Genomic DNA, 12,038 nt, shown 5'->3' on the forward strand with positions numbered 1-12,038 from the left:
GGTATAACAGAAATACCACTAGTGGATGGCCTTAACAAACGTAAGTTTATTATCTCACAGTGTAGAAGGCTAAAAGTCTGAATTCAGGGTGCCACCTCCACAGAGAGGCTTTCTCTCTCTGTCGGCTGTGGGGGAAGGTCCTTGTTATCAGTCTTCCCCCAGTCTAGGAGTTTCTCAGCTCAGGGACTCCAGGTCCAAAGGACACGCTCCCCTCCTGGCTCTTCATTCTTGGTAGCATGAGGACCCCCTGTCTCTCTGCTTGCTTCCGTCCTGCCTCATCAACATCATAGAGGTAGGATTTACAACACATAGGAAAGTCACATCAGATAAAAAACAGTGAACAATCACACAATAGTGGGAATCATGGCCTAGCCAAGTTGACACACATTTTTGGGGGACACAGTTCAATCCATAACAGCTACTAACAAAAAGGTTGGCAGTTTGAACCCACCCAGCCGCTCTGCAGGAGAAAGACCAGGCGATCTGCTCTTGGAAAGATTACAGCCTAGAAAACCCTATGGGGCAGTTCTGCTCTGTCACATGGGGTCGCTATAAGTTAAAATTGACTCAACAGCATCTAACAACAGCAACATCTCTATTACAGATAAAGAAACTGAAGAAACTCTCAGCCAGGGGACCCTGCCTATTTTGTCAAACACTGTGTCCTCAACTCCTTACAGGAAGCCTAGTACATGTCACCATTCTGCATTTCTTTGAATTGCATATGTTATTGATTGAAAGATGTACCGTTACTAATTTATATACCAACCCATTGCAGTCGAGTAGATTCTGACTCATAGTGACCCTATAGGAGACAGTAGAACTGCCTCATAGGGTTTCCAAGGAGTGGCTGGTGATTCAAAGTGCCGCCCCTTTGGTTAGCAGCTGAGTTCTTAGCCACTGCACCACCAGGGCTCCTATATACCATTGCTAAAGAAAAAATATGGTACCAATTAATTGTAAGATGCCATTGGTAGCAAGATCCACTCTAATTTCAGAGAAGTTAAATGTGAAAAAAATGAGTATCTTTGATTAATAAAATACAGTCATAAGCATTTGGCAAATACTTGTTAATTACATGAATAGGGCATGGAGAGATTTTTAGAATCAAGGCAAAACACTAGTGCATATAAATACAAGTTTGGAAATTCAAACTATTAAAACATGAACCTATTCCTCCCTGTTTTCTGTTGATAAACATTTATTGAAAACTGATTATGTGGGAGACACTGTGCTAAAAGCTGGGGATACAGAAATCAGTAAGTTCCTTTTCTCAGGTTCAGTCCAGGAAGACACACAAAAAATTGCAATTCAGAGTGGCAGGTGGTAAAAGAAAGTAAGGACCCAGTGTTGGCACTGTTTCCATGTCTGCAAAGGAAGTAAAAAGGCAAGGAACTTCCCTAAAGAGGAGGTGGTTGAACTGGATCTTAAAGTGTAAGTACATGGTCACCAGGCATACAAAGAAAGGAAGGGGATTAGGGAGGAAGGGCAAGTACAAAGTGATGGGGGGAGCTTGATAATGGTATGATACACTTGAGGAATACAAGGAGATTCAGGGTGTCTGGAGCCTAGAGTGAGAATAGACAGTACAGACAATATTAGACATGACTGGATAGCAGGCAGAGGACCTGGGATGTCGTGTTGGGGGGCTTGGTTATATCACAGCCATAAGCCAATGGTTTCCAGCATTCCTGAGGAAGGGCCCAACAGAGCTTCCTCAGGGATTGCTAGGGGGACTCAGGAAGATTGGAGCAAGGGTAATCTTTTCTTCAAACAGAGCAGCTCTGCTTTTATCTGTTTTATTTAAATTTTCCGCAAGTAATAGCAGCTTGAAGAAAAGGTATTGCTGCTGAATGCAGAATGGATGATTTGAAAACTGGTGCTAGTGGTCACATAGAGCCTCTGAAGAGGTTTAAATGAGGGAGAGAGATTGAGAACCCACATTGGCTGGAGCCTGAGATGGTGCTCTGAAGCTCAGATGAAGGTAGCAAACATTATTACCATTAACCAGTTGTTGTTGAGTTGATCCCAACTCATGAAAACCCAACTCATGTGTGTCAGAGTAGAATTGTACTCGATAGGGTTTCCAATGGCTGATATTTTAGAAGTAGATCACTAGGCCTTTCTTCCAAGGTACCTCTGGGTAGACTTAAATCTCCAGCCATTCGGTTAGCAGCCAAGTGTGCTAACTGCACCACCCAGGGACTCCATTATTACTGTAGCTTTCCCATTTTCTTCTTCCCTTGCTGGTGAACCCCAAAGCTGAGAGGGGGAAAAACATGGTTTGGAAATCATTTTAATAAAGTCAGAAGCAATCACTTTTAATGAAGCTGCTTTTTACTAGGGCAACTATCCAGGAAGCAGTAACTGAACATCTGCTGGCTGACTTTGTTTTAGAATCCCCAAGCGTGACTTTACTAAGGAAATATTATCTTTTTGAATTTGAAGGACCTACAATGCTGCTCAGGTTAAAATTAGACTCTGGGCGCTAAGATTATCCTGAGCTCACCTTGGGAGTTGTAGCATGTTCAACAGTACAGTTGTTTTTGGGGCTTGTTCTTATTCTTTTAAAGGCCATTCTGGAAAATGAAAGCCCCTGTGAGATTTTGGTGTCACGTGGGCTGATCTGACCAAAGGGAATTAGAGCAGCAGTGAGCAGCAGTGAAGGTCAAGGAATTCCTGAGTGTTGTCTGGTCAGGTTTCCTTATAACTCAGGAGGGGTCTGTAAGGAAAACAGATTGTCTAACAAATTCCTAATCCTGTCTCCCTCCAGGCTCCTTCCCAATACCCAGTCACTTCATGACATGACTGCAATATATTTGCCTCTTTTCTAAACCTATAGCTCAATCTCTGAAGAAAGAATAGCGTGTAGGAAAGACTGTGAGACTTGGTGTTGCACATATCTGAGACTTCAGGTCCAGGCTATTCCCTAAGTGATGCTTGGTAAATGCCTTAACTTCATAGAGACCTGATTTCTTCATCAGTATAATATGCAGCATTATGATAACACATGCTTAATATTTATAAAGGTATGGCCCTAGCATTAAGCAGAGTTTCTTATCTCTTGGAGTCTCATTTTTTTTTTTTTTTGAATAAAATTTTATGTTTTCAGGAAGGCTTACATAATAGTTTAGGTTCCCATTCAACGATTTCTACATGAGTTGTTCACTAACATTGGTCATATTCTTTGCAATGCATGAACATTCTTGTTATTTCTGTTCTGATTGTTCCGTTTCCATTAGTCTAGTTTCCCTTTTCCCTCACATTCTCATTTTTGTTTTAAAGTAATTTTTGATTGTTTGGCCTCATCTAAGCGGTTTTTTAAAGGAGTGACATTATCTTTTGAACCAATTTATTTAGCTATGAAGTGACCTCCGAGTTAGTTTCAGTTCAAGGTTTGAAGAGTATCTCAGGGCAGTAGTCTTAGGGAGTCCTCCAGTCTCAGCTAGTACAATAGGTTTTTTTTTTTTTTTTTTTTTTTAGGAATTTGTGGTTCTGTTCCACATTTTTCTCCCATTCTGTTAGGGTCTATCTATTGTGGCGCTGATCAGAACGGTTGGTAGTGGTAGCTAGGTATCATCTAGTTCTTCTGGTCTTGGGATAAATGATGACATAATTCATGTAGGCTTTTTTTTTTTAGTAGTCCTATAGACTAATTTCTTCTTTGAGTCTTTGCTTTCCTTCTTTCTTTTTTGTTCCAGATGAATAGAGACCAATAGTTGTATCTTAGATGGCGTCTTGGAGTCTCATCTTGACGAGCTATAAAATTGAGATTTAATGGACTCACCTTCCTATGTCATAGTGAGGAGTAGAGGGGACACATGCACTTTTCACAGTGCTTGGTGCATAATGGGTGCTTAACAGATATTGTTTGAATGAATGACTGAAAGGAAGGTGAGGTTCCTTTCAGTACCATTGTCACTGTCCTTGTTGATTCAGATTCACTGAGAATAAATTCATATTCATTGCTTTTAGTTTCTAAGTTCTCTGACAACCCTGTGTTTACCTTATAATACACACCACAACTTTGCTTAAATAATCATGTAATTAAATGCTTAATATTCACCCTGTTCTAAGAACATAAACCCCATGTCTGAGGCCATTCTGTCTTGTTTACCCACCAACTCTGTGCCTTAAATTAGCACATGGTTAGCACTAAAAGTTTTTGCTGGATAAATAAATAATAAAAGACTACCAGTTAGTTAGCTACACCTCTCTTCACTTTCCAGATTTTCTGTGACTGTCTTTGCAGACCCGCTCGTCTTCACATGGTTTTTGCACTTGATCACCATAGGTTGAAGGGCCACAATGTCTGGCGGAGATCAGGAACCAAGGAGCTACTATGTGGGTGTGGACGTTGGAACAGGCAGTGTCCGCGCTGCTCTGGTGGACCAGAAGGGGGTCCTTGTGGCTTTTGCAGATGAACCAATTCGAGAGTGGGAGCCTCAGTTCAACCACCATGAGCAGTCCTCCGAGGACATCTGGGCTGCATGCTGTGTTGTCACAAAGGTATGGGCAAAACTGTGTGGTTCTCTCCTTGGCATGCTTCCTTGCACCCACCTGCTGAGTGTTTATTGAGTGCCCACCTGGTGCCAGAGACTACTTTTGAGAAACTTTAGATGCAGAGGTGAGCAAGATGCAGGCTTTGCCTTTAAGGGGCTCACGGCCTAGTGGCAGAGATCAGTAAACAGCAGAGATATGATAGGATGGGTGCTGTGAGGAAAGTAACTGTGGCTGAAACGGAGGAAAGAGCTAACTCTGTGAGGGAGCTCAGTGAAGACATGACAGAGGATGTGGAACCTCAGATGTGACTGAATGTGGAAAAACTCACTGAAGTCATAGCTGCCACTTGTAGTGCCTTATCACATGCCATATGCTGTGTAAAACGTGTTAATATGCATTATTCGATGGCACTGGGTTTTTTTTAGTTGAGTCCTCACAGTGCCCCAATAAAGGTGGTACTGTTATTGCCTCAGAAGAAGGGCCTGGTGATCTACTTTTGAAATATCCATTGAAAACCTTATGGTACACAATCTACTATGACACACAGGAGGTCACCGTGAGTCAGAGTTGACAGCAAATGGATTTTATTTTTACTCCCAGGGAGCAGTGGTAGTTCAGTGGTAGAGTTCTTGCTTTCCATGAGGGACACCCAGGTTCGATTGCGAGCCAGTGCACCTCATAGGTAGCCACCACTCATCTGTCCGTGGAGGCTTGTGTGTTGATATAACAACAATAATGCTGGCTTTTAGAGGTGGAAATAGAGGCATAGAAAGGTTAGGTAACTTACCTAAGTCCATACAGTTAGTAAGTAGCAGAGGTAGGACTGGAACTTAAGCAGTCTGACTCTAAAAAGCTTTACTTTTAATCACTGGACTACCTGGCTTCTCAAGTGGACAAGTGAGGAAAACATCATTTTAGGCAGAGGGAACAGCATGTGCAAAGACCTGGAGGCATGAAAACATGGTGTGTTCTGAGAAAGGAAGGAAGTCAGGTAAGACTGGAGAATATCTGATAGGAGACATGCAGATATTCCTGTTTAGTGACTTTGGATACCTAAGAGCGTTGGATTGAGTCTGCTGGCTTGGGAAAGGAGGTGATGCTGGATGATACTTACTCATTTTTAAAGTTTCATTTGACCATTTGATTATTTTATTTCCCAGTGATCAGGAATAGCAGAGACTCTTGTTTTTTTTTTCCAGAGGGAGAAATAAAATCCTGGTTTCTCTCTTCTCCCTGTCCCTAGTTTAGTTCCTTAAATATTCATGAGGAGCTTGGTAATTTGCCGATGGACAGTTCACCATTCTGTCCTTATTGATCAGGCTGTTCAAACTTTAATGAGCTCTGGGCTGCTGTTAGTACCCCTGGAGAAGACAGCAGAGAGAGGAGGTGGGAGTGGGCAGCACTGGAGCATTATACAGGAATAAAAGAGGGGGCACATCTTCTCTTCTGCCTGTTTAATTCTCCTTCCCCCTCCCTCCCCTGCTCCTGCCATGGTGAGAATCTTCTACTCTTTGCCCTTGGGTCTCCTTTGTTCTTCTAACGTATAGCCTTTCTTGCCATTAAGGAAATTGTCAAGAAGAAAATATAATCCCCTGATGAATAGCTACTTTAAAAAAAGATCTACTCTAAGTACAGCTTGGTTAATGGTAGATTTTTAATCATCTCCCAGTGGTAGCCGACTTGTCATTTTTTTGAGCCCCACTAGCCGCCTGAGTGCTGTGGGCATTAGTCCTAAGTAATTCTCTTTCATTGTAGCAAACCTGTATAAAGCTATTGGGCCTTAGCCTGTTCCCCTCAAATGGGAGTATGGATATGTGGCTGTATGCCAGAAGCCATGGGATAAGAATGATGCATCTACTTGAAACATCATTGCTGGTATGAGGTTTAAGGGGAAGCATCCCTATATTAGAGAGGTAGCACACCACAGGGGTTAAGAGCACAGATTCTGGAGCCAGACAGCCTAGACTGACCTCCCAGTGCCAACATATAGTACCTGTGATCTCCAGCAATTTACTTAGTGCTTCTTGCCTCAGCTTCCTCATTTGTGAAATGGGAAGATAATAGTGCCTACTTCCATAGGATTGTTATGAGAATTAAATGACTTAATACATGTAAAATCCTGGAAATGAGTAAGCACTGTGTTTTGAATGGTGATAATGATGATAATGGAAACGAGCAGGCTATGGAGGAGAATGGATTTCTAAGGTAAAATACTGAAAAGTCAAAGAGCTTTTATAATTGGGGAGGCATCTCTTAGGAATATTTACTCACTCTCCTACTGGTTAGGGTTCTTTCTCTGTAAGATTTGGAGGAGCACTGGTTTAGGTGACATAGACCATGTCCTGGCCTGTCTGTTCTTGCCTATGCATTCCAAGAAGTTGAGAGCCTGAGAGCCGTTGTATTTTCTTCTTTTTCCCTAAGCCATTCACATTTCCTTAGTTGTTTTTTTACCCTTAGTCAAGTTAATAATGATAATGATGATAATAATAATAAAATGATGTTAATGGCAGCTGATGTTTGTTGGGCACCAGTTATGTTCTGGGTGCTATGTTAAGCACTTTATACCCATCACTTCATTTTATCCTCATAACAACCTTTTGAGGTATTTATTGTTCTCTCCATATTAGTGATGGAAAAAATGAGGTTTGAGGAGGTTAAGTAACCAGCTTGAGATTACATGACTCATAAGAGGAAGAGTTGGGATGCCGTTGCTGCTGCTGCTACCTCGTGCTCTGCCCCTTGCCTTCCTTTCCACCCTCATCTCCCTCTACATGCCCCTTGGCCTGAGATTATACTATGCTACGTGAAGGTTCCTGAATTTGCCGTTATGTGTGGAATCATGAGCTTACCTGGATTGTTGTACTTAGCATAGTAAATTATAAGTGCTTTAATAGGCTCAGACAATGCTTGTTGAATAATGAATGAATGAAAGGTATCTGTCATTTTTATGTCTGGAATGCTCTTTTCTCACTTTCTTCACCTGGGCACTTTATAAGGTTGCTGAAGCATTACTTCCTCCTGGAAGCCTTCCTTGGTGTCCTCTGGCAATCCCTGCCCTGCCTTGCCAACCTCAGGGGAAAGAGAGGGTGAAAAACTCCTCTCTACTGCCTCATAGCTCACCATCATCACCTGTACTGTGACCTAGCCCTTATCAGATTATATTTTAATTGTTGGCTTGTTTGGTCACTTTAAAACCATGAGCCAAACTCTTGGAGAGATTCATCCCTATCCCCAGATTTAACACATTGGCTGGCACAAATTGGGTGCTCAATAAAGGGCTATTGAATTAATGCTACTTAGAAGTAACAACAAACAGATAATACTCCGGCGCCCCTCAATTTGTTTACTCGTTGCAATAACTGTGAGCTAGGAAGGACAACCGCCATTCTTCCCGTTTGACACACGAGGAAATTGAGGCTCTGAAATTAAGAAGTATTAGAGACAATACTAGAACCCCAGTGTGATGACTCCACATCGTTTTCTCTGTCCTACTACCCACTGCCCCTGAAATTGACAGGTCTTTATTGAGCCAGTACCCAGCACACCTGCAAGGTTCTATGGAAGCACGTAAGTCCTAGAGGACATATACAGTTCCAGATATTAAAGGCTCATATCCCTTTCTGGAGCCACAAATCTTAATCACCCCAACAAGGCGATAACATTATAAGTGAGTATATGATTCGTACTGACCAACCATTAGGAAGAAGAAGATAAGCTATGTTATGGAACCTGGAAAGGTGGGTCCTTGTCCAGCACGCTCAGACTTGCCAATTATCTGGATACTGGTCTTTGAGAAAGAAACTTTATTGCAGTGCACAGAGCAAGGATCTGGGAGGAAGTTCCTCAGATCTGGCTCACCAAGCTACAGGGAAGCAGGGCTTATTTGTGTTTTGGACAGCAAGATGGTGACTGCGCAGGTGTACTGGGGAGGGAAAATTCTAGAAGGCAGCCAGAAAACAGGTGATGTGGTCCTTATAAGACCTCTCACTTTTGAATAGGATCTGAATGATGATTTGCCGTCTGATTTGTTCCTCCTGTTGCTGTGTCCTCTGTTGAAGTCAATTAGTGGTCACAGCTGGCCCTCTTGCACTTGTGGGGTAGGCCAAATCTGGCTTGGGCTAGTTTAAGGACTAACGGAAATTTATCGGCATTCATAGGGTCAGGTTACAGCTGGAGGAATCTTTTAGCCAAAAGGCATTTGACAAATGTCATTCCTTCATTTAGTTTACATTTATTGAGCACCTACTGTTTGCTGTACTCTTTGCTAAGCACTGGAGCGTATATAGGAGAGGTATACAGCAAACTCTCTGCTGTAAATATGAAACAGTTTAGTTACGTGGCTAAAGCCAACATATGTGAAACATATATATCAAGGAAATGGCTCACACAATTGTAGAGGCTGGAATGTCCCAAGTCCGTGGGTCAAGATAGATGCCTTTTCTGATTCACATAGCTGCAGGGACTAGTGAACCCAAGATCGTCAGGCCAGACAGCAGGACTCTTGTTCACATGCTGCAAAAATCTACAAATCCCAAGATTGGTAGGCAAGGTAAGCTGCTAGGTCAGGTCCCAAGAACCAGAGGTCAGACGAACAGGAGCCAGCTGTAGGACCCAGAGTGAGCAAAAGCCCATGGGTGCTGCCAGAAAGTCCACCTGTATTTAATGCAGGCCCTACCCCCAAGGAAACTGCCCTTCAACAGATCGGCTAGTCACAGCAGAATCTATCATGGGGGTGATCACATTATATCAAATCTCATCATGGAAGTGATCACATCATTGTACGACTGCCAAACTACATCATAACTGCCAAACCACTGGGAATCATGTCCCAGTCAAGTTGACACACAACCCCAACGATCACATACTACATAATTTAAATTACATTTAGGGTATATATAATATAGTATGTATATTCTATATAATTTATATAGTATATTTATAGTACCCCTCTGCCTTCAAGTTGATTCCAACTCATAGCAACCCCAAAGTATAGAGTAGAATTGCCCCATAGGATTTCCAAGGCTATAATCTTTAAGAAATCAGTTTGCCACATCTTTCTTCTGTGGAACAGCTAATAAAAAAAAAACTCTAGTGGGTTCAAAATGCCGACCTTTCAGTTAGCTGTTGAGTGCTTTAACCACTGTACCACCAAAACTCCTTATTATAATTGGTATAGTATATTTATATAGCTTCTGTACAGAATTATATATATGTATTTACAGTATACATACATAATATATAAACTATAATTACATATATACTATAAATATACATATACATATATACTATAAATATACATATACAATTCTGTATATCAGCTGTATAAATATGTTGTTGTCAGGTGCCCTTGAGTCACTTCCGACTCATAGCAGAACCAGTGTATAACAGAAGGAACCACTGCCTGGTCCTATGCTGTCCTCACGATAGTTATGCTTGAGCCCATTGTTGCAGCCACTGTGTCAGCCCATCGTGTTGGGGATCTTCTTCTTTTTCAGTGACCCTCCATTTACCAAGAATCATGTCCTTCCCTGGACTGATCCCTTTTGATAATATGTCTAAAGCACGTGAGATGTAGTCTTGCCATCCTTGCTCTAGGGAATATTCTGGCTATACTTCTTCCAAGACAGATTTTTTTTCCTTCTTTTGGCAGTCCATGGTATGTTCAATATTCTTCACCAACAGTATAGTTCAAAGGCCTCATTTCTTCTTTGGTGTTCCTTATTTGTAGTCTAGCTTTTCCATGCATATGAGGGGATTGAAAACACAATAGTTTCTGTCAGGCCTTCAAGGTGACATCTCTGCTTTTTAACACTTTAAAAAGGTCTTTTGCAGCAGATTTGCCCAATGCAATGCATCTTTTGATTTCTTGACTACTGCTTCCATGGATGTTGATTGTGGATACAAGTAAAATGAAATTCTTGACAACTTCAGTCTTTTCTCTGTTTATCATGATAATGCTTATTGGTCCAGTTATGAGGATTTTTGTTTTCTTTTTGTTGAGGTGAAATCCATACTGGAAGCTGTGGTCTTTGATCTTCATCAGTACGTGCTTCAAGTCCTCTTCAATTACAGGCCGCAAGGCTGTGCCATCTGCATAGCACAGGTTGTTAATAAGTCTTTCTCTAATCCTGATGCCATGTTCTTCTTCATATAGTCCAGTTTCTTGGATTATTTGCTTAGCATACCGACTGAATAAGTACAGTAAAAAGATATAACCCTGATGCACACCTTTCCTGGCTTTAAACCACACAGTATCCACTTGTTCTGTTCAAACAACAGCCTCTTAATCTACCTTCAGGTTTCTCATGACCACAATTAAGTGTTCTGGAATTCCCAGTCTTCGCAGTGTTATCCATAATTCGTTATGATCCATACAGTCAAATGCCTTTGGATAGTCAATAAAACACTGGTAAACGTCTTTCTGGTATTCTCTGCTTTCAGCCAGGATCCATCTGACATCAGCAGTGATATTCTTGGTTCCATGTCCTCTTCTGAATCCAACCTGAATTTCTGGCAGTTCCCTATTGATGAACTGCTGCAGCCACTTTTGAAAGATCTTCAGCAGAATTTTACTTGCATGTGACATTAATGATATTGTTCGATAATTTCTACATTCGGTTGGATCACCTTTCTTGGAATAGGTGTAAGTATGGATCTCTTCCAGTCAGTTTGCCAGGTAGCTGTTTTCCAGATTTGTTGGCATAGATGAGTGAGCACTTCCAGCTCTGTATCCATTTGTTGAAACATCTCAATTGGTGTTCCATCAGTTCTTGGAGGCTTGTTTTTTGCCAATGCTTTCAGCGCATCTTGGACCTCTTACTTCAGCATCATCAGCTCCTGATCATATGCTACCTTCTGAAATACTTGAACCTTGACCAGCTGTTTTTGGTTTAGTGACTCTGTGTATTCCTTTGATCTTCTTTTGGTGCTTCCTGCATCATTTAATATTTTCCCAGTAGAATCCTTTGCTATTACAACTTGAGGCTTAAATTTTGTCTTTAGTTCTTTCAGCTGGAGAAATGCCAAGCCTGTTCTTCCGTTTTGGTTTTCTAACTCCAGGTCTTTGTATGTGTCATTAGAATACTTTTTCTTCTTGAGCTGCCCTTTGAAATCTTCTGTTCAGCTCTTTTCCTTCATCATTTCTTCTATTTACTTCAGCTACTCAGTATTCAAGAGCAAGTTTCAGAGTCTCTTCTGACATCCATTTTGGTCTTTCTTTCCTGTCTTTTTAATGATCTCTTACTTTCTTTATGAATGATGTGGTTGATGTCATTCCACAACTCATCTGCTCTTAGGTGAATAGTGTTCAGTGCATCAAATCTATTTTTGAGATGGTCTCTAAAGTCAGGTGGGATGTACTCAAGGTTGTACTTTGGCTCTCGTGCAGTTCTAATGTTTTTTCAGCTTCAACTTGAACTTGCACGTGAGCAATTGATGGGTCTTTTCCACAGTTGGCCCCTGGCCTTGATCTGACTGATAATATTGAGCTTTTCCATTATCTCTTTCCACAGATGTAGTCGATTTGATTCCTGTGT

The 12,038-nt window shown here is 41.4% G+C and overlaps 1 protein-coding gene across 18 annotated transcripts in view; it reads left to right on the forward strand.

Annotated features, from left to right (window-relative positions):
- The window catches only part of FGGY (FGGY carbohydrate kinase domain containing), a 627,007-nt gene that overhangs the window by 26,985 nt on the left and 587,984 nt on the right, over window positions 1–12,038 (forward strand). For 13 of the 18 annotated variants that reach the window (XR_007516666.1, XR_007516664.1, XR_007516665.1 and 10 more), the window contains one exon: window positions 4,295–4,509. The exons of 4 other annotated variants lie outside the window; for them this stretch is intronic. Coding sequence is in view for 9 of the 14 variants with exons in the window: in XM_049879407.1 (XP_049735364.1) it covers window positions 4,309–4,509 (201 nt within the window). In the remaining 5 variants the exon portion in view is untranslated. Of the gene's footprint in view, window positions 1–4,294; window positions 4,510–12,038 lie in introns of those variants that run through there. One more of the 18 variants, XM_049879411.1, reaches the window with a different exon arrangement.

This window comes from Elephas maximus, chromosome 3, assembly GCF_024166365.1.
Source record: "Elephas maximus indicus isolate mEleMax1 chromosome 3, mEleMax1 primary haplotype, whole genome shotgun sequence".
NCBI classification, from domain to species: Eukaryota; Metazoa; Chordata; class Mammalia; order Proboscidea; family Elephantidae; genus Elephas; species Elephas maximus.